Source organism: Pantherophis guttatus, chromosome 3, assembly GCF_059756535.1.
Source record: "Pantherophis guttatus breed Tessera chromosome 3, ASM5975653v1, whole genome shotgun sequence".
Classification (NCBI taxonomy): Eukaryota; Metazoa; Chordata; class Lepidosauria; order Squamata; family Colubridae; genus Pantherophis; species Pantherophis guttatus.
In genome coordinates, this window is record NC_142065.1 from 9826433 (window position 1) to 9849203 (window position 22771).

The following is a 22771-nucleotide window of genomic DNA, read 5'->3' on the forward strand; positions in this document are numbered from 1 at the left end:
TTTGGAAAAAGCACCTTTGGGCAGGGGTGAAATGTAAAATTTGTTACTACCGGTTCTGTGGGCGTGGCTTGGTGGTGGTGGGTGAGGTAATGTGACTGGGTGGGCGTGGCCAATTTTTCTTTTTTTTTTTAACATTTCAAAGCATTTTTTCTAATGCTTTGAAAAGCCTCTGCCGATCAGGCAACTCAGCTGGGATCGTCAGAGACTTTTCAAAGCGTTTTTTTTACCACCTCTTCGGCCAAGAGGTTGCAGAAAAAAATGCTTTGAAAAGCCTCTGCCGATCCCAGATGAGCCGCGCGATCATCAGAGGCTTTTTTTTTTTTAACTTTTAAAAGCATTTTTTCATCGGAAGAGGTTGTAGAAAAAATGCTTTAAAAAAAAAAAGCCTCTGATGATCGTGTGGCTCAGCTGGGCATGGTGGGGGCGCGCAGGGATCTTTGCTACTGGTTCTCTGAACCACCCGCCGCCATCGCTACTGGATCGGGCGATCCGGTCCGAACCGGGAGCATTTCACCCCTGCCTTTGGGTTATGTTTCTGTGGGGATGCTGCAATGGTCCTAAGTATGAGAAGTGATCATAAATCACTTTTTTCAGTGCCCTTGTAATTTTGAACGGTTATTAAATGAAGGTTGTAAGTCGAGGACTACTTGTCTGTAAGTTATTTGTTATTGTGTTTTCCAGAATATTATTTGGATTCTCACAGGTGTCTACTGTCCTTGGGAGGTCCTGTACATACTACAGGTAGTCCTTGACTTATGACCACAATTGAGCCCAACATTTCTATTGTAAGGTGACACATTTGTTAAGTGAGTTTTTTGCCCCATTTTATGACCTTTCTTACCCCCAGCCGTTAAGTGAATCACTGCAGTGGGTAATTTAGTCACCCGGTTGTTAAGTGAATCTGGCTTCCCTATTGACTTTGCTTGTCAGAGAGTCGCAAAAGGGGATCACATCACACACACACACAGGACTGCAACCGTCATAAATATGAACCAGTTCCCACGTGTCTGAATTTTGTCCACATGATCAAAGGGATGCAACGAAGGTCCTAACTGTGAAAAGTGGTCATGTCACATTGGCCAGTGCCATTGTAACTTTGAACAGTCACTAAATGAATTGTTGTAAGTGTTAATACCACTTTATAATGCCTTGGTAAGGCCACACTTGGAATACTGCATTCAGTTTTGATCGCCACGATGTGAAAAAGATGTGGAGACTCTAGAAATAGTGCAGAGAAGAGCAACAAAGACAATATGGGGACTGGAGGCTAAAACATATGAAGAAGGCTTGCAGGAAATGGGTATGTCTAGTTTAACGAAAAGAAGGACTAGGGGAGACATAATAGCAGTCTTCCAATATCTCAGGGGCTGCCACAAAGAAGAAGGAGTCAAGCTATTCTCCAAAGCACCTGAAGGCAGACAAGAAGTAATGGGTGGAAACTAATCAAGGAGAGAAGCAACTTAGAACTAAGGAGAAATTTCCTGCCAGTTAGAACAATTAATCAATGGAGCAACTTGCCTGCAGAAGTTGTGAATTCTCTAACACTGGAAGTTTTTAAGAAGACGTTGGATAGCCATTTGTCTGAAGTGGTGTAGAGTTTCCTGTCTAAGCAGGGGGTTGGACTAGAAGACCTCCAAGATCCCTCCCAACTCTGTTATTCTATTTTAAGGACTATTTGTCCTTAAAATTAATCAACCCTGCTTACATTTTCTAGATCAGCTCAGCTAGGATGAACACTCTTACAAAGGCAGTCCTCGACTTACAAACCATTTGCGTCGCTTTTCAACCAGCCTTTCAAACCCAACCAAGGTTCTCCGCTGTCGGAATGGACAGGCAGACGGCCACCAGTGTCTGGGGGCTCCAAAAAGCTGCCCAAAGCTAAAGAGGACCACGCCGATTCTCACCTGGACCAAAAGACATTCCCCATTTCTCCATCTTTTTTCAGGGCTTCCTGCTGGGGGCATCTGGCGGCTGGCAGCTGATGACGCTCCTTGTGATGTTGGGAGGCCAGCAGGTTGGCCCCCAAATCCTGCACTCCATTGTTGCTGATGCTCAAGGCCATCCAACAGCTTAGTTACCAAGGGGTGTGTGTGTCTCTCTGTGTGTGTGGAAATCCACAAATGAACAAAGCACCAAGTGGGGGAAAAAAAGAGAGTCAGAAGCTCCCATCTACCAGGAACTGGGGGAGGCGGGGGGGGGGGGGGGGGGCAGGGGGAGAGAAAGTTGAGAAGGCAGATCCTTCCAAAGCAGACAGGAGGAGAAAAAGTTTTCTAACTTGCCCCACTGAAGTCTTCACCAGCTCCTCTTCTTCTTCCCAGACAAGAGATGGGGCTTCCAAAGTTGGACCAAAGTTGGTGAGGGTTGAAAAGCAGCAACCGGAGGCGGAGGAGGTGGATGGGTGTCGGTTGATTTGGGGAAAGGAGAGGAGAGTGGGGGGGGGGGGTCCGTCCTCTCCACGACGCCTAATCCCCAGGTTCGCACCGGAGACAAAATTCAGGAAAGCATCACCCTCGCCCCTCCGTCCTCGGTTTGGAAAGGAAAAAAAAACCCGAGAGAGAGAGAGAGAAAAACGGTCCACGTGTCAATTTTGCCTCTTCCTGCTCGGGCCCCCTTCCAGGAAGTCTCGTAAACTGGGCTCCCGGTGTTTAAAAGAAACGTCAAACTCGGGTTTGTTTGAAGACGATCAACCCGGGGATCTCCCCAGCCGGCTTGGATCGACCTGCGGCAAAGCGTAAGAAGAAACTCGCTTGGCAGCCGCCAGAGCCAAAAGGGCAACTTGGGACTGGAGGCGTCATCGCTTCCTCGCTGTGTGTGTGTGTGTGTGTGTGTGTGTGTGTGTGTGTGTATGAGTGTGTGTGTGTGTGTGTGTTTGTGTGTTTAGAGGAGGGGGGGGCTCCCCTTCGCCGTTAGGGGCGGGTCGTTCGAGAGCAGCGGCAGCCCATTCATTCAGCGGCGGGAGGCTGCTGCGCGCTCCGTTCTTTCTCCGCTCCGTCGTAGAGCTGGAGGCGCGCGGGCATTTAACAGTTTCGCAGAGTTTGGAAGGGACCTTGGAGGTCATCCAGTAGTCCAACCAAGCAGGAGACCGGCTTTATACCGTTTCTGACAGATTGGCAGTCCGGCCTCTTCTTAAAAAGAAGAGCCTTGGTGGTGCAGCGGACTAAAGTGCTGTTAAAGTAGCACTTAGCTGCCAGCTGCCTGCAATTACCGCGAGTTCAAATCTCACCAGGCTCAAGGTTGACTCAGCCTTCCATCCTTCCGAGGTAGGTAAAATGAGGACCCGGATTGTGGGGGCAATAAGCTGACTTTGTATTACAATGTGCTATTGCTTAGCACATTGTAAGCCGCCCTGAGTCTCCGGAGAAGGGTGGCATATAAATTGAAGCAATAAATAAATAAATTAAACAATAAATAAATTAAAAGCTTCCAGGGATTGAATTTGCCACCACGTCTGAAGGCAACTTCTGGTCCATGGATGGATTGTTCTGTTAGAAAATTGACTCCCTTATTTCTAGGTTGAATTGATCAGTTTCCATCCATTATTCCTTGTGCTTTGGAAAAGTAGCTTAAACCACCCACCCCAGCCCCTCAAATATTGAAACACTGGGGGAGAGGGAGGGGAAGGAGGAGGAGGAGGAGGAAGAGGAGGAGGAGGAGGAGAGCAGCAAATTAGTAGAGTAATGATCTAAGGACATATAAAGGGCCTGGTGGCTCAGCAGACTGATAGCATTGTGATTAACACCAGCTGTCTGCAATTACTGTAAGTTCGAATCTCACCAGGCTCAAAGTTGACTCAGCCTTCCATCCTTTCTAAGGTAGGTAAATTGAGGACCCAGATTGTGGGGGCAATAAGCTGACTTTGTATAAATATACAAAAGGATGAAGGCTATTGCTGAGCGCATTGTAAGCCGCCCTGAGTCTCCGGAGAAAGGCGGCATATAAATAAATAAATAAATAAATAAATAAATAAAGCATTGTAAGCCGCCCTGAGTCTCCGGAGAAGGGCGGCATATAAATCAAATTATAAAAAAAAAAAAGCAGATGACCTTATACCATTTTTGACAGATGGCAATCCAGTCTCTTCTTGAAAGCTTCCAGTGATGAAGCTCCCACAACTTCTGAAGGCAACTTCTGTTCCATCGGTTGACTCTTCTGTCAGAAAATGTCTTATTTCTAGGCTGAATCTCTCCTTGATCAGTTTCCATCCATTGTTCCTTGTCTGGCTTTCAGGTGCTTTGGAAAATAGCTTGACCCCTCTCCTCTCTGTGGCAGCCCCTCAAATATTGGAAGACTGCTATCGTGTCTCCCCTGGACCTTCTCTGCACTAAACTAGCCATGCCCAGTTCCTGTAACCCTTCTTCGTATGTTTTAGCCTCCAGGCCCCTAATCATCCTGGTTGCTCTTCTCTGCCCTTTTTCTAGAGTCTCAACATCTTTTTTTATAGTGTGGTGACCAAAACTGGGTGCAGTATTCTAGGTGTGCTCTTACTTAGGCTTTATAGAGTGGTATTAGTACCTCCCTTGATCTTGATTCTCAGACGCTGCAGGAAATTAGACGTGGCGCAGGGGTTTTTCTTCTCCCAATCCACAATTCACCATTTCATGTGGATTCTCAGCCACTCAGAGGATGATCTTCCCAGGCTCTAAGGAGATTCTCATTCATCCAGGTCACGGTTTGTGTCCCAAAGGTTTTTTTTTTTTTAAAGGGCAACTGGACTTTGAGGGGGGTTTTTTTGCTTGAAGACATTTCGCTTCTCATCCCAGAAGCTTCTCCGGTTCTCTGGAGAATTCTGAAAAAGTGAAGCAGCTTCTTGGATGAGAAGCGAAACGGCTTCAAAGCAAAAACAGTCCAGTTGCCTTTTGAAAAAAAGCACCTTCGGGATTCCTGGTTCTACTGTGCACCAGCTGGATTTGCAATCCAGTATGTGATTGAACCCCAACATCGTCCTAAAAGTGAGCTGATTGTGGGCTCGGATGGTGTCCTGCTGGACCACTGGAGGATTTAAAATGATGATCTGTTCCCAGAAAGTGGGGTGGAAAGAGGTGGGCCCTCACTTCACCAATTGACATACCTTGCTAATAAAAGAATATTTGTAGGTCAGGGTTGATTTGAGGGGTTCTTGGTGCTCTCTGAGCTTTTTTTTTTTCCTGCAGACGTTTCATTACCCAACTAGATAACATCATCAGTGCTAGTCCTAGATGTTACCTAGTTTGGGTAAGGTCTGCAAGAAAACAAGTAAACCGAGAGAACATCAGGACCCCCTGACATACCTTGATTTTGAGATGACAGGTAATCCTCAAATTACAACAATTGGTTTAATGTCTGTTCAAAGTTACAATGGCACTGAAAAAATGACTTATATCTGTTTTCACTTAACAACCATTGCATCATCTCCATGGTCCCATGATCAGAATTCAGCCACTTGCAAACTGACTCATATTTATGCCGGCTGCAGTGTCCCTGAGTCATGTGATCACATTTTGTGACCTTCTGACAAGCAAAGTCAACACGGAAGCCAGATCCACTTAATAACTGTGTTACTAAGTTAACAACTGCAATAATCCGCTTAAAAACTGGCAAGAAAGGTCATAAAGTCATAAAATGGAGTAAAATTCAGGTAACAACTCTCACGCTTAACAACTGAAATTTTGGGTTCAGTTATGATCGTAAGTCGAGGACTACTTGTGCATTCATACCTAAGCATTGTGGCAAAATAAAAAAAAATAAGCAAATAGGCTTCTGTTGTTTTGTTTGCCAGCAAAAAACAGGCCACTAGCAATTGGAGGCAGCAAGCAAGCATAGTGGCGATAGGTGTACCATTGGAAGGTTAGAATCAGAATAGAGCTGGAAGGGACCTTGGAGGTCTTCTAGTCCAGCCCCGTCAAGCAGGAGATCCTATATTATTTCAGTCAAATGCCCAGTCTCTTTTTAAAAACCTCCAGTGATGAAACACCCACAATGTCTGAAGGCAAGTTGTTCCATTGGTTAATTGTCCTCGCTGTTATGAAGTTTCTCCTTAATTCCAGGTTGCTTCTCTCCTTGATTAATTTCTATCCATTGTTTCTTGTCCTGCCCTCTGGTGCACCATTGAAAGACCAGATTGAGGCTAGAGGATTGTGTGTGTGTGTGTGTGTGTGTGTGTGTGTGTGTGTGTATCAATGTAATTCCTAGGAATTGGCAACCACTTGACAGCACAATCAAAGTGATGGAGTCAATCAAAGGTTTGACACAAAAATATTACCTGCGGTTTTCAAATCGGGATGAACCTAGAATGCAAGCATGACAAGTGAATAAACATCGAAGGTATTCTTCTGTCCTAATGCCATCTAAATGTCCCCGACAGGCCCTAGTACAGAAAATACAATGCAATGGCTGAAATGGAGCCAAGCCACCGATACGATGCCAATCTAATCAACTGGTGACTTTCTAATCGTGGCCACAGTTTGTTAACCAAAAACCTGATAGCTTGCATTCCACTGCAAAAGTTGTTTTTTTTTTCCAAATGCTAACCTTGAAGGTCACAAAAGTTAAAATCTCCGCCATTACGAAATAGTAATAATTTAGAGAGTTTATTTTTCCTGTGGGAAAAAACACCACCAAACTTTATTGAACTGCTTAAGATCATTGCATTAATCTAGGAATACAGCAGGTGGCTGAGCTCATGGTAGTAAGGCCTCTGTCCATTTCCTCAGGCCCAACAGGTTCAAATTGTTCTCAGGTATCGGGGCAAGACTCCTCCTTAGGTTATCTCCACCAGACGTGCCACGAGCTGGGATCCATCTGAAAACAAATCTGAATGGTTTTGTCCAACAAATGCCGATCAAATTCCTTCACATGCTCCCCTTATTCCAGGGGTCTGCAACCTTAAACACTCAAACAGCCATTTGGATCCATTTCCCATAGAAAAGAAAACACCAGGAGCCACAAAACCCTTCCGTGCCTGACTATTTCTTGAGCGGCCACAAAACTAGCATACAATATTTAGTTGAATTAAACATTGTTTTCTTCTGAAAGTTTTCTTGGATTTATCCTATGGTTGGCCTACCGGAGGTTGAAAAGCTCAATAAATCATGTGCTGGCGGGTGTCACACATTGGCGGTTGTGACACATATTTTGAGTGACGGAGCCACAGCAGAGGGGTGAAAGAGCCACATGCAGCTCCGGAGCCGCAGGTTGCTGACCCCTGCCTTATTCCATTACCTTTAAGACATGTTTTTGTCTTCTTTTCATTCCTTCCAACAATGTTCCTACTAAACATAGCACCTTCTCCAAAAACTGCACAAATCAGCATCATTTTTATGTTACAGGTAGTCCTCGACTTACAACAGTCCACTTTGGGACAGTTCGAAGTTACCATGGCATTGAAAAAAAGTGACTTATGGTTGTTTTTCACACTCACAACCGTTGCAGCATCCCCACAGTCACGTGATCAAAATTCAGATGCTTGGCAACTGACTAATTATGACAGTTGCATCCAGGGGTTATGTGATATGACTTTCTGCCAAGCAAAGTCAATGGGGAAGCCTGACTCACTTAACAAATGTACTACTAATTTACCAACTGCAGTGATTCACTTAACAACTGTGGGAAGAAAAGCTGTAAAATGGCTTAGCAACAGAAATTCTGGGCACAATTGTGGTCATAAATTGAGGGCTACCTGTATTTATATAGGTTGCTGTGAAGGTTGCACCTACCTTCCAAGCTTAGAGTAGCCAGAACAATCCGTTTTGAATCCGAGATGTTTTGTACACACCTCCCAAAAATACACACAATGTATATATATAACAATGTCTTCGCTACATGGATTGCAAAATTTAGGAGTGATTACCACACGTCTATTCTCTGAAACATTATTTCTACAAAGAGGTTCATAAAAAGAAACTAGAAGAAAAACCAAATGGGAAACGTATTGATCAAAGTTGTATTTAATGCTAAGCAGTTAAGAGTGGTGATCTAACATTATGGAGATAAATTGCAACCATTTTTCACAGCCACTAAGTAAGACATTTCTCATGTGTATGACAAAAAATTCATTTTATGTAGTGAGGGCTGTGGGGTTTTATTTTTGTGAATAATATTTTCATAAGTTATATTTTACACCCTCCCCATCTGAGAATAATTCAAATTGATTATATTATAATTTGTATATGCAAACTATTTTATATACATGTGAATATAAAGATCCCTAAAAGTACCACGGGGACTACACCTTTCCACGCTCTGTAAAATGCATAGCTTTCTTTCATACCATTTTAAATATTTTTTCTCTAAAGTTACCCCAAGAAACCTTTACAGATTAAAGCTGCTTCAGTGTGAGATGTTTTAATAACAAAAACCAAATTAAGTAAACTGTCATAGTTATATCACATATTTGGCTCTTAAAACACTCTATATTCCAGTTATTATGCAACCATGGCTTCAACAGAATGCTTGAACATAAAGGAGACCTCTTAAACACAGGATATCTGGTAGAGAGACCAGCTGTTGGTCAGGACTACACTGAAAGCTGATGTTTTAAACCAGGGGTCTCCAAACTTGGGCACTTTAAGACTTGCAAACTTCCACTCCCATAATTCCTCAGCCAGCCACTCTGGCTGGGGAATTCTGGGAGTTGGAAGTCCATAAGTCTTAAAAGTAGCCAAGTTTGGAAACCCCTGTTTTATACTTTCTACATTTCCAGAAGAGGGTAGATAAATTGGTCGTATCGGAAGAAAGCCTAGACATTTTGACTTTCAACGTAGCTGTGCTTAATTAAAAGAACTTATCAGACCAAGTTGAGTTGTTAGGAAACATTCCCGAAGAATATAAAATAACACAGGACACTAAAATCCCATGTTGAGTGATCTCCCAAAATGTTAAGTAATTTTCGGTCTGAGATTTCTCTCCGATAGGCTGTACAAGCATCAGTGCAAAATACAAGTGCCATCTTATCTTCGAACTACTGTTAACACTAGTCTACCCGTGGGCCTTATCCAGAATGCAGCTGCATACAAATACATATCCCTCCGTTGTGTCACTCTCAATTGTTTCTATGAGGAATATAGAGAAGCTTCTGGTAGTTTATTACACCAAGCAATGACCGTAACAAAACCTTGCTGAAAACCAAACCTTTGCGTTCTGTAGCTTGCTCATTTACTCACCAAGAGCACTAGTACTACTAGGCTACACCTAAATGGACTACTCTCGGGGTTGTTTTTTTCACCTTTCAGCAGAAAATGTATAAAATGAGCAGAGTGCAATAAGATTAGTAACAGCTTGGCAATTGGAGATATCTAGGCTTCAGCAACCTTGGAGATAACTGAGTTAGTTGCAGGATGGTAATCTTGAAACTGGCCAGTTTAACATTTATTGCTACCAGCCAGAAAGGGGGACAATATTTTTAAACCAGCCTTGCATTGCCATTAACCAGCCATAAAGGAAACTGCAATGCAGCAACTAAGTAAGAAATAACTCATGGAATTACAGGGGCTTTAACAAGGGCAGACATAAATCCTAACCATGATAACAATACTCCCAACCATAAAGAGGGGAGCTCCAGGGAGGAGAGTTGTAAAATCAAAGTACTAATTACCCAAGATAAGAAAGAAACTGTTAAAATAATTCCATCATTTAAAAATTATGGCCCCCAAATATTTATACTATTCCACTGTGTTTACACATTAAGCTATTTCTTCTTACCGGGAATGGCTAACATTATTTCCATTTCCATATTGTCCTTAAATATATTACAGGCTTTAAGGCTGTAATTGTCACCCCAAGCAGTATAAGGACTGTGACTGGCATTAAGAAATAGAACCACAAAGAAACTCTGGGGAAAGAACGCCTACCTATAATGTGATTATGTCTTTCTTCAGAGGCTATTTTGGTCATTCTTGAAAACTACAAAAGAAAATGCTTTTATTTTTAGCAACGCTTCTGAGAGAACTAGGCCCATCATGAACATAACATTCAGCCCCATATAAATAAGTCACCAAGGTGTGAAAAGCAAGGGCAGTTATCTTCAATTACAGCTTACAAGCTTTCTATACTATAGTCTATGCAGTAAACAACACTGGCAGGAGGCTTACAAAATGATCACTTTAACCAATCGCTAGCTTATAAATAGGGAATGCATATTTGGCTATAAATTAACACAGAAATAAGTCCATGTTTCAAGTGAAAAACAGGTGAAGTTTAACTGGAGAGTCGCCAAGAGCTTTAACATCAATTCGTTGGCTACCAAAATATGCTTCAGTGGCCAGACGCTGCAAACCTTCAGCACAGTATTTAAAAAAGAACCTTGGTATTTGGCTAAAAAAAGGACGACAGTGCATAGCCTAAGTAGGATGGACAGAGTGATGTAATGCTTTTCCAATGCTTATTTTCTGCATTTTAAAAGGGACCCCTTCCCTTTACGTATGCTTGCCAAGGAAAGAAACAAAACAAAACACACAACCAAATTGCAAAAGTCCTGAACTGTAGTAAAAATATTTCAGTCACAGACTGATTAAAAATGTATAATCACTGTGCAGGTGTGAGATTTAGTGTCCATCTGCACATTTTACTTGGGTTCCTCAATTGTCCCCTTGCTGAGATCTGTCATTTTAGGATATTTTACTTTCTTCTGGTCCAGCTCATTTTGAGCCCACAGTAGTAGCTTCAATAATTTAGCCAGTTTGGGGGTTGACTCACGATTTTCATAATCTAACACAGCTTGGTTTACTTCGCTCCACACCTAGAGAAAGAGACAAGTAACTTAGATTAGTAACGTATTCCCGTGAAGCAAGAGAGTTAGTTGAGTTTTGCCCCATTTTACAAGCTTCCTTGCCGGATTTGTTAAGTGAATCACTGCAGCTGTTAAGTGAGTCTGGCTTCCTCACTTTGCTTGTCAGATTGCATTTCCCCCACAACAACTCCTCTGTGAGGTGGGTTGGGTTGAGAATGTATGATTGGCCCAAAGTCACCCAGCCGGCGTTCGTACCTAAGGCAGAACTAGAACTCGTGGTTTCTAGTCTGGTGCCTTAACCATTAGACTACACTAAAAGTTTATTTTACAATTGTATGCTGTTCCATTTGGGCAGATACCATGAAACTTACCATGGCAAGAACCTCTATTATGATGAGGGGTCCTTGCTGTGAGCTTGCTTGTTTTCATGCAGACGTTTCATTACCCAACTAGGTAACATCATCAGTGCTAATCAAGTGTCGACTAGAACAGATGATGTTACCTAGTTGGGTAATGAAACATCTGCACGAAAACAAGCAAGCTCACAGAGCACCAAGGACCCCTTATGTCATCCCTGAGCTACAAATATTCTCTTTTATTAGAATCTCTACTATTGTTATAGCTATCTACAGTACTAGAAAAGTAGGCAGTAATTTCTTCTTTATAGTCATTACTCCCTGGCATATTTACTTCACCACTCAAGTTGAATCCTCACCACTGATTAATTAAAATAACAGTTAAGCAATTTAGCTGATTGAGCAAGCACGTAAAAGAAAACCTTAATCGACTAAAAAAAAGACATAAAGCCACCTATTCTCCACAACACACTTAAGAGATAAAATGTAAATGCACCAGCAGTTAAGAGTTCTGCAATCTTTTAATGTTAGTTCCATAGCTAGTAATTACTTTCTGTCGCTGCATCATGTTGAGCAAATCTCCAAAAGGGGATTCCTCCGGATTATCAAAAGCAAGGAGAGCCAGGGTACGTTCCATCTCTGTCAGGCATTCCCGACTCTCTTCTCCTTGTTCTGCTAATTGAGTCTGAGCAAACTCCAGAGCAGCTTCAGTTTCCCTCTGCCGAATCAGTTCAATTAAATGTTGCTGCTGCACAGATCAAAGAAAAAAAAAAACCAATAGGAATTTAAAACACAGTTTCTCTCCTATATTGTTAATGTTCTCTGTATGTTCTAATTTTAGTACATGTGCTGCCAAAGTGAGCACTTTTCTATCCTATATTGCAAAGCATTGTTTGAATATTTGGCTTTGATCAAACTCTTTAAATTAAAAAAAAAATCTAACGGTCAGAAGCAAAGCCATGCAATTTAGCTTTTCAAGCTTTTCTTGTGTCAATAAAAGAATAATGTGGACACTTGTCCTAGACCTCTCTAATGTGCTTCTATCATTCAAATATTGCCTTTTCAGGCTTTTAATGATCATCTAAAGAACTGCACAGGATAGTGCACTTAAATGCTTTTAAGAGTAACTGGAACATGGATAGCAAACCCTCCCCAATTCCAAGTTCAAACTGATTCAGATTAATTTCAAGGCTAATATGTACATAATATTGTTACAGGATTAGAGCATCTAGACCAGGAGTGTCAAACTCAGTGTCATTGAGGGCCACATCAGGGTTGTGTTTGACCTGGGGGGGGGGGGGGGGCTGGCAGGTGTGGCCAGCCCGAAGTCACTCGTGTCAGGGGTGCCTGTGGTGGCCTGAGCACCCTGCCAGGCTCCCAAGCTCCATTTCCGCCTGTGATGGCCTCCTGCGACCCTCTGCCAGCGAAAACAGACCTCTGTTTTCACAGGCAGAGGCACCACAGGCTGGTCCTTTTCTGTTTCCAGGCAGCCCCGTGGGCCAGATCTAAGCACCCTGCACGCTGAATCCGGCCCACAGGCCTTGAATTTGACATCCCTGATCTAGACATTTCTATTGTTCATGTTTTATCAGAATTATATTTTCACAAGGCCAAAGGGCATTCAAAATGTCTATCTTACAAATTAAAATAAATTACAAATTGTTATTGTAGTTCTTAAATAACCAATAAATTTATTGTTTAAATATATTAACTATAATCCCTGCATCTTTAAATCTGTCAGCTTACCTGCAAATGGAAGTAAAGGTACCGGTTTGTGTCTAATAACTCTGGATGAAGGCTATTGATCAGTGCAATGGCTTCCTGAATCTGACCTTTGAGGATCATCTCCCGAATTTTTATTCTTTCATCCAGGGTCTCTAGATCAACACTAGGCTCAATTCCAGATTCCATTCGAAACTTCTCAGCAGCCTCTTTAAAACCTTCTGAAATGAAATGGAAGAAGAAACTGGTTATGAAAAGGGAGGGGGGAAGAGTCATCTACAAGGCTTTCGGCATTGAATGACATTTGGCGTTTTTGTTTTTACAGTAAAAAGAGAGCTGAAGTTTCCAACTGCAAAAGAGGGCAAAAAAGATTAAAAGATATAATTCTCTTATTAAAGCCCCTTATCAAAACTAACTTCCTTGGTGGTCAGTTCTTGAAGAACTTTCTGAAAAAAGTAGTAGCTATGTAGGACTCCTTCCTTGTTTCTTCCTTTTTCCTCTTTTTTTCTACTTGTCTTTTTGCTCGTAAGCTTGTAGGAACATACTATATTGTTAAAACCTAAGAAACTTTTTCACAGTTTATATAATAATATGGCAAATAATTACAGATTGTAGAGTGGGTAGCAGCTGTGTTTTTGGTTCTCCCCAGACTCTTCTAGCATAGTACCATCAATAATGAATATAAACAAGTGCTGGAAATGTTCTTAAATACCATTCTTAAATTAAGAGGCAATCGAAAATCTAGTAATTGTTACCTGTAACAAGATAGTTCATAATTAAGCGATTCATGTCAGCTCTTTGGATGTGTAAATTATTGAGTTTTTCCATCCACTCATCTTTTGTAATTTCATCGGGTTTTTCTGCATAACTCATTTTTGTCCTTCACTAGAAAGAGAGGATGAGATTTTTATCCATCTGAGCACTGACCTTGGCTAGATGAAACAAGAATAATTTAAAAATATAGTGAACCCTGAATTTACCAATTTAAGTACAAGAGACTGCATGTAGTAGTCCACATTTCCATGAAAACAATGTTATTTTGCAGAAGATATGCTTTGCGATATTTGCAGAACGGGTACTTCATTACTCAAGTGATGTAAATTACTGTGCTGACATACTTTCTGAATGATGAACACACAACCCCGAATGGTCAAGTAGAATGAGATTTCATTGTAGCTAATCATTTAGCATCAGTAAAAAAAAAGTGGTATCAAAAAGTAAAGTTTAATTTGCAGTCATAAGATTAAATGCAGCTCTCTAACTCTGATGAAAGACTTGCATTTTATAGTGGTGCTCTCTGCTGTCAAATGGAAATTCGATAAGCATGCTAGATGACATGAAACTATCATTTTGACTTTAACAATTTCTTCAAATTCTTCATTATTTTCGGCTAGCAAGCTGCTGTTGTTTGCCATTCTCAAGATGGTTTATGTTCTAGCTGCCTATTTGGACTCGAGCTGTCATTTTATCCAATCTTACCATTCTTCTACTCCTTGAATAAGCTGAACAAATAATAGGGAAAAAATATGCATCTTTGACTCACTCTCTTTCCTATTCTGTACCTCTTTGTTTCTCCTTACAATGGCTTCTTCTCATGATAAAGAATCCTCAGAAGAATATGCGAGTGTTCTGGTATATACCCATTAACCTAGATTCTGGTACGTTTAACACAAAAGCCTTGCTGTAGTCAATAATGCAAAAGAAAATCCCACTTGCTGTCTTTGTATTCCATCTTAGGTTATCTATTTGACCTTGTAGCCTACTGCCTTTTCTGAAAGTTGCTACTCCTTATGGCTCTACTCTAAGATTTTAAGTAATATTTTGACTTGTGTGAGATTTAACAATCTTACACACTGTTTTATATATTTTTTGTTTGGTATAGGCTTATTTTCCAACCTCCACGCCATATAATCTTATTCCGTATTTGTTGACACGGAACCGTTAGCCTTTCACCCTCAACTTTAAACAACAGGCATTTCAGCAGCACCTGGTATTTATCAGCTGGTCCACTGCATTTTGCACTTTGTTTTCTATTGCAGTTAACTGTTGTGTACAGTCACTCTAAGTGTTTTTGTTTTTCTATAAGCTACAAGGAGTTGGCTCTTCCCCCAGGCACGGGGTTATGGTGTGAATGCTTAGCAAATATAGAATGAAACTGTTTGGTGGAAGCATTGTTATACAGGGCACCACAGGGCATTGTCATTATATATTGCTTTTTAAATCTTATTTTGTTTTACTGTTCTTGCTTACGGAACCACCCTGGATTATTGTATATAAAATGCATGGCCCTAAATTTTTTTAAATGAGTAAATCCTCTATCTATAATGTATCTTCCCATCTTCTTTAAATATCCTTTGCTTGTATCCCAGGCTTACTAAACTATTCATGCCTTAGCCGTAAATTTTTCTGCAATTTCTCTGTTCTTAAACTACCTCTCACTTTTGCACTATATTCCCCTACTTGCTCACAATCTTGACCGAGGTATATAGAGCTATATTCAGACATGATTGACACTGAAAATGCTACGTTTATATAATTTATCCTTACTGTGGGACCAAGCTTTCTTGTCTGTTAAAATTTCTTCTGAAAGTCACTTGGATCTTTTGTTGTTACAAATTTGGGAATTATTTTCCCACTTCAATTTTCATAACATTTCTCCACATCTCTTATCTCTCTCCATTGTTCAAGTTTCTTTCATATATAAGGTAAGCATACTGCATGTGTAGGAAGTAATATTCTCACTGTGTATCTTCCAGAACAAATCTTGCTGCCATAGCTACTCTTTTTAATTTACTAAATTCCTATCAATTATACAGATAAAATACCAACAACTTTTAGTCTGTTTCTGGAAATGTCTGTCTTATTCCATTGCACTTCTTCCTCCTGTATTTGTTACCTATGTGATCAAGCCAATTACAGTCATGGGCACTCAGTGCCATTCATGCACACAATCTGCATTTTCAAAACTTGAAGCAAGCATCAGCAATAAATACTTCTCTTTATAAAACTCTATTAATCCATTTTCTGGATTATTGTATTTATTCAATGCAAATATTCCAGTCCTTTCAGGATCCTTTATTTTTTTTAAATACCTGCATTACATTCACCCAATAAAAATATTGTACTGTATTGTTAGGACTGTATAGTTTTTAGCCCTATTTGCCGAAGAATTCGTCAGTTTTCTACCTCATATGATCGTGGAAATCATGATATTCACTGTAAAACCACAAATTCTACTATCTATGGATAGACACTTGTCTGAAATAGTATAGGGTCTTCTGCTTGAGCAGGGGGTTGAACTAGAACAGGGGTCGGCAACCTTAAACACTCAAAGAGCCACAAAGGTCCTAACTGGAAGCCCCCATTCAATTCTGGAGCCGACCAGAAGTCTGGTTCCCCCATCTGGTTCCCCCATCATAGTCTCCTACTAGCGCGGCGTCCTTTTTCCTCTGCTGACCGGAAGCCCGGTTCCCCCACCATAGAATCTCTTCCTACTGCGTCATCCTTTTTCCTCTACCTGTCCGAACCGAAAGCCTTATCAATTGTGGAGCCGACCAGCAACAGGGAGCCGCAGCAGAGGGATGAAAGAGCCACATGCGGCTCCAGAGCCGTGGGTTGCTGACCCCTGGACTAGAAGAACTCCAAGATCTCTTCTAGCTCTATTCCAATTGATTGATCTGCTGTTATGTTATAGCCAACCATATACTTAAGCAATGTTTTTTGAGTAATATTGCTATCTATTCCTTTACATAATCTCACATACTCATCTGATTTAAAGTGGCCCATTCCATAACACTGGTCATATATTCCTTAAAATATACAATTTAATATACAATTTTCATGCAACAATTTCAAGTTCTCTCATTCCATACTTCAATCTTATACATACTTGTAAAACAAGAAATTCCTCTTTCAATATTGGTACTACGATGGGCAGGCTTCCTTATGGCTTAGTTCTCCTTCAGAGTTACTATCATTCTTAACCAGACACTAAGATGTCTTCTGATCTGGGGTTTATTAAATGGTTATTTAAAGCAGGGTCTCCAACCTTGGCGACTTTAAACCTGGCAGACTTCAACTCCCAGAATTCCCTAGCCAGCAAAGCTGGCTGGGGAATTCTGGGAGTTGAAGTCCTCCAAGCTTAAACTTGCCAAGGTTGGAGACCCCTGATCTAAAGCTATCTTCAGATTTCAGACATGTCCAGAAAGTTTTATTTGAAATAAGTCCCAAAGGGAGTACAGAAATGGACATCAGGTTTGAACTGTGCAGTACTTTAAACCACTAGAATGGTCTGTTCGCCCTAAAATGATCACACTACTAGCACCTAAGATTGATCCCTGCAAAAATCTTTCCCAGCCATAGCTGCCACTCACTCTTCCATCAGGAGCCATGAGTCCAAAAGGATTCTCAAATTGTGTACTAGTTCGGTCTGGGGAAATAGAACTTGATTGAGCACTAAAGATGAAGTGCTAAATTCATGAATCAAAGCCACTTTGTCTTGCCAGGATCGATCCCGTTTCTCCCCGGCCAGACACTAAACATCTCCAGGCACTAAGGTCAGCACCCCAGCAGCATCACTTGGGATTCCAATGATAATTGACTCCATAACACCAGAACATCCCTAAGCCATTATGGATGCTCATATAGATTGTGCATACTCATGTTAAAAGCGATGTGGGAACTGCTGAGCCTGAGGAATTCCAGAAAGCAAAAGGCCATGGGTTTGACCTGCCTTTCCCTATCAACACTGACTGGAATGGGCTGCAGAGAAAGAAGAACTACTGCAAAACAGAGTTTTTCATACTCCAATACTAAATTGGTCCAAAAATGATGATCAGTGGTGCAGGAAGTCATCAAGAGATGAACAGCCAGAACTGCACCACCCTTATTCTACCAGAAATCACCCACAAATGTAATCAATGCTGCCTCAGTAGAATATCCCGGCCTAAAAAGTGACTCAAAATGGTCCAGATATGTTTCCTCTATACCCCCTTTGAGTTGCAGCCCAACTATCTTCTACATGCTCTTCCTCCTCCCCCCCACCTCCCAAAAGGAAGCTGGGGACTGGGCAGAAATTGGGCCAGTATTATTGTATCCAGTGAAGGGGGGTGGGTGAGGATGGGTGTACCATCACCTCTTTCACTATGCCTTTGTTCAAGGATGAATTTGCTACTATTCAAATTCAACTACAGGTGGCCTTGCCAGCCAGAAGGGTTATGAATTTTATATATAGGAGGCAATGCTAATAGCATTAAGAACCTGCCCACTTCCTTAAGATTCACATGCTCTAACATTATAATTGGTTTAATCAGGGAGTTATATTTATTTGCTTTCCAACACAATATATGCCATAACTTGCCAACAATATTGTTCATTCCCCAAAATATGTGGCCAAATAGAAGTGACAAAATGGGAACCTCATAACTTTTCAGGATAAATTTAAGACGGCAATTCTCTAACATAGGAATGTCGAAGACAGATCCAAAAATGCTGAATGACCATTCATCAAAATATATAATTCTATCTGCAATTATTTAAACATGAATAAAGGCAAAAGTAGAAGCTCTGGGGTGTTTACTTCAGTAATTCTTATGCCATACAGCATAATAATACTCATCTATCTTGTTGGAATCTTATCTTTGAGCTGCAGTTGAAAAGTTAGGAAATGCTGACTATCTTAAAGACATGTACTGAGGTGAAATAGCAGAGTACAATTTTGACTTTCTGGTTCACAGCTCATCTCTTAACAATCTCTAAGCACACAGTAATTAAGCAAATTGCCGTGACTAAATATGCCCCAAGTTTATCTGCATACTCAGAATCTCTTGTTCTCCTCTCTTTAAAAGAGATATATATTACTATAACTAAAAACCACTTTTCAAACTGCCCCAGCTTGAAAAAAAATGACTTGAAAAATGGTAAAGGAAGCCTAAGTGAAAAAGGATATTTTACTTTAGAAAGTGAAGCTTGGGAATTTACTAGAATTGCAAACAATGTAAACTCTAGAACTTTAGCTTATTTAACTTTTTCTCAAATAGCATATATAGCTAATAGAATTCACCAACATAAGCATTTCTGTAGTTTTTCTAGCAGCAATAAGGAAGTGACTTATCATTGCTTTTTCCCCACAATTGTTTTTTACTTTTACATTCAGCCTACAACCCTGGCATTTCTTGATGGTCTCCCATCCCTCACTTAGGCCCAACTCTGCTTTTTTTCTTAGCTGAGGCAAGATGAGTCAGGTGCTGCCACCTGCTGAATCATGATAATCATGATTTGTACTTAAGTAGCTCTTCAAAAAGAACATCCATGAGTTAGTAGAAATGGCCCTATCAATAGCCTGCAAGTATAAGAAAAGTTAAGTGGTTGACATCTAATTAGAACCAAAGAAATGGGAAATCTTAAGAAACATATTGTGCCACCCAGAGTCATCTTGTAGGGGAGATGGGTGGAATAAAAAAATAATAAAATACCCACCAGCACCATCTTTACAAGACTCTACCATTATTTACGGCACGAATTTGTTTGCAATTTTAATTGTTAGACTGAGAGCTTGGTGTCTCACATAAATCCTCCATAAACCATTAAGTTCCAAAATGATTTATTATATTCTATGAAGGACCAGGCAACACCCAGCCAACATCTTCCAGAAAGGGAAGGAACTCTTAATTCAATTACAGCTTCATCAACTCACAACCGCAACCGAGTCCAAAATTTAGACATTTGTTAAGTGAGTTTGGCCCCGCTTTACAACTTTTCTTGCCACAGTTCTTAAGTGTTGTTAAATTCGTAACCCAGTCGTTAAGTGAATCTGGGTTTCCCCCATTGATTTTGCTTGTCGGAAGGTCACAGGAGTGATCACACAACCCCAAGACATACAACCGCCATAAATGTGAGTCAGTTGCCGAGCATCTGAATGTAAATCAGGTGGCTACGGGAGGGAATGCTGTGACGGTCTTTAAGTGTGAAAAACGGTCGTAAGTCACTTTTTCAGTCCTGTTGTTAACTTTAAACGGACTGTTGTTAAAGACTACCTGTATCACTTGAAGGACCTAATATTGGGGGGGGGGGGAGGAATACAGAACAACAGAGTTGGAAGGGACCTTGGAGGTCTTCTAATCCAACCCCCTGCTCAATTGGACCCTGTACCCTGAACGGTCACTAAGCGAACTGTTGCAAGTCGAGGCACCACCTGTATAAGGCCGGGGAAAAAAGCCATTTTCTACGCTTATGTATCCGAGTGACAGAAATAACTACCCATTTCCCCCTTATTTTTAAGGAAAGTTTGACGGAGTTTAAGCGAAGGAAGGCAGACTCTCTTCCCCTTGGGTCGAAAGAGGAGAGCTCGGGCGCTCAGTTTGGGGCGCTGGAGCTCGGTCCTCGAGGCTTAAGGCCTAAGCTCCCTTTCCTCCCGGAGTGTGTGTGTGTGTGTGTGTGTGTGTGTTGGGGGGGGGGGAGTTGTCAGCTTTAAAGCCCAGAGCCGTCGCGGGAAAAAGAGCGGGAAAGGCGCCTCGGGAAGCGGCGTCGCTTGAGGAGTTGTGTGTGTGTGTGTGGGGGGGGTGTTTGCCGGGAGGGTGTGTGGAGAAGGTAGGCCGGCAAGCGGGCAGGGCCTCCGAGCCGCCTCAGGTTGGGGCTTCCTGTCTCTCCGCGCTCGCTGCAGGCCCAGGAGGGGGCGGGCCCCTCCGCGCGGCCAAGCGAGCCTCTCACAGGCGCCGAGCGGGCCCCAAGATGGCTCCTTCCCCTCAGCCGCCGCCGCCGCCGCGGCTCCCTCGCCAGAATGAACCTTTCCGCCGCCGCCATTTCCGCCACTCACTCACTCACTCACTCACCCACCGAAGCGAGCGAGCCAGTCAGCCGCCTCGTCCTCCGCCTCCGCCGCCGCCGGGACCTCGATGCCAGCCAGCCAGGCCCCCTTCACCCGCTCCGCCCCCCCCCCTTTTCCCCCTTTATTTCTTCTCTCTCTCTCTCTCTCTCTCTCTCTCTCTCTCGCCCGCGCGCTCTCACCCCGTCAGGCCGCGCCTCTCGCGAGAACACCGCCGCCAATCGCGCCGAGGAAAGGTCGAAGGATGGGGGAGGAGGAGGGCATAGAGACGGGAATGAAGGAAAGGGACCGGAAGTGCGAGGCTGGAAGCGCCGGAGAGGGAAAGAGGAAATGGTTGCCCGGAGAAACGCGAGGACGAAGCGAGGGGTTTTGGACTCTACTGCGAGAGTGGCGTCTTACGTAGCCTCGGCCCCGAGCAAGAGCTCTGAAGTCGTAGTTTATTCCCTCTGGGCGAGCCTCCGTGTGGTTGGTGTCTGGTTCCTGAAGTTGACACACACTGTAATCACAGTTTGTTTAATGGTGGTTGACACACATACACAAATCACAGTTGGGGGTTGACACTCTGAATCACACTTACTGTTCACAGTTTATTTACTGATGGTTGACGCACTGAATCACAGTTTGTTTAATGGTTGGCCCACTGAATCACTGTTTAATAGTGGTTGACGTACTCTGAATCAGTTTGTTTAATGGTGGTTGACACACTGAATCACAGTTTGTTTAATGGTGGTTGACTCATGGAATCACTGATGGTGATTGACACACAATCTGTTTAATGGTGGTTGACACTCCAAATCACTGTTTAATGGTGCTTGACATACTCCGAATCTGTTTAATGGTGGTTGACACACTGAATCACTGTTTAATGGTGCTTGACATACTCCGAATCTGTTTAATGGTGGTTGACACACTGAATCACTGTTTAATGGTGGTTGACTCATGGAATCACTGATGGTGGTTGAACACTGAATCTGTTTAATGGTGGTTGACACGTTAAATCACAGTTTGTTTAATGGTTGACACACTGAATCACTGTTTAATGGTGGTTGACTCATGGAATCACTGATGGTGGTTGAACACTGAATCTGTTTAATGGTGGTTGACACGCTAAATCACAGTTTGTTTAATGGTTGACACACTGAATCACTGTTTAATGGTTGACACTGAATCACTGTTTAATGGTTGACACAATCAGTTTGTTTAATGATGGTTGACAGTGTTTAATGGTGGTTGACACTGAATCACTGTTTAATGGTGGTTGACACTCACAGTTTGTGTAATTGTGGTTGACACTTCGAATCACCGTTTGTTTAATGGTGGTTTACTGCATGAACTACAGTGGGCTGGCTATTTATTTATTTAAAAGATGTATACAGCTGCCCAATTCACAGTGATATGAAACATTCAAAACATTGAAACGTGAAAGCCGGCTGGCCCAATCACCAGGAGACAAGTGAGTTCCAGTCCCGCCTTAAGCAGGAAAGTTGCTAGGTGACCCTGGGCCAGGCCCACTCTCTTGGCCCAACCCACCTCACAGGATTGTTGTTGGGAAAATAGGGGACTAGGAGGAGGAAGGTGTGTTGGATATGTTTGCTGCCTTGAGTTACGAAGTAATAAAGGTAGGATAAAAATCTAGTAAGTAAAATAAATACAAATCCACAGTTTAAACCCCTCCCCTTGTTGTATGCCAAGCCACAAACAGGTAAACTATTTTACTTCTGGGGCTAATCCAGCCTACTGTACTAAAACAGTTTTTCCTCATCTGATGACTGTTTTTGATTACCTCTCCATTACTCCCAACACCACAGTACAGATGTAGTTCTGGCGACTGTTTTTTCCTTGGGATGTAAATAGCAGGGGTGTCAAACTTGTGGCCTGCGGGCTAGATGCATCATGCGCTGGCCACGCCCACCCTCATCTTAGTGAAGGAGAAAAAAGTGATACATCATGTGACGAAAACGTGACGCCGTGAGTTTGACACCCCTGATGTAAACTATTTTAGAGATTTATTTATTTATTAATTCAATTTATATGCCGCCTTTCTCCGGAGACTCAGAGAATCTTACAAAGATTCTGGTATCTTTCATTGTTTCTTTACACATCCTGTACCAGTGATGGCTCACTTTTTGCCATTGCGTGTCAAAAGCGTGGGAAGCCCACACCCACAAT

At 42.1% G+C, this 22771-nt stretch overlaps 3 protein-coding genes across 9 annotated transcripts in view; 1 reads left to right on the top strand and 2 right to left on the bottom strand.

Moving 5' to 3' along the window:
* SLC17A9 (solute carrier family 17 member 9) overlaps positions 1–3001 on the bottom strand; it is a 38860-nt gene extending 35859 nt beyond the window's left edge. Inside the window, exons 1-2 of the mRNA XM_087889021.1 lie at positions 2280–3001; positions 1905–2098 (exon numbers count right to left, since the gene is read on the bottom strand). Coding sequence (XP_087745147.1) covers positions 1905–2062 — 158 coding nt within the window. The 5' untranslated portion in view covers positions 2063–2098; positions 2280–3001. The remainder of the gene's footprint in view (positions 1–1904; positions 2099–2279) is intronic.
* Positions 3002–7906: 4905 nt separating this feature from the next.
* Positions 7907–20898, bottom strand: GID8 (GID complex subunit 8 homolog). 5 transcript variants are annotated; one of them, XM_087889029.1, is made up of 5 exons: positions 20785–20898; positions 13536–13665; positions 12805–13001; positions 11609–11806; positions 7907–10711 (listed from the first exon to the last, which is right to left on the bottom strand). In XM_087889029.1, the coding sequence occupies exons 2-5, from the start codon at positions 13651–13653 to the stop codon at positions 10538–10540; spliced, it is 687 nt and encodes a 228-aa protein (XP_087745155.1). In that variant the 5' UTR covers positions 13654–13665; positions 20785–20898; the 3' UTR covers positions 7907–10537. The 5 variants fall into 5 exon arrangements, with proteins under 5 accessions (XP_087745155.1, XP_034297209.1, XP_034297207.1 ...); XM_034441318.3 differs by having other exon boundaries at positions 20614–20815; XM_034441316.3 differs by having other exon boundaries at positions 20610–20812.
* DIDO1 (death inducer-obliterator 1) overlaps positions 20893–22771 on the top strand; it is an 83922-nt gene continuing 82043 nt past the window's right edge. For 2 of the 3 annotated variants that reach the window (XM_087889028.1, XM_034441321.3), the window contains exon 1: positions 20893–21067. The gene's annotated coding sequence lies outside the window, so the exon portion shown is untranslated. Of the gene's footprint in view, positions 21101–22771 lie in introns of all 3 variants that reach the window. The other variant, XM_087889024.1, reaches the window with a different exon arrangement.

What these genes read in the sequence shown, in the direction of transcription:
- GID8 (XM_087889029.1), bottom strand. Translation starts at nt 13,653, where the DNA reads ATGAGTTATGCAGAAAAACCCGATGAAATTACAAAAGATGAGTGGATG. An exon ending in ACCTTTACTTCCATTTGCAG is followed by an intron (nt 11,807 to 12,804) that starts GTAAGCTGACAG and finishes TGATCTGTGCAG; the next exon opens with CAGCAACATTTAATTGAACT. An exon ending in ACATGATGCAGCGACAGAAA is followed by an intron (nt 10,712 to 11,608) that starts GTAATTACTAGC and finishes CTCTTTCTCTAG; the next exon opens with GTGTGGAGCGAAGTAAACCA.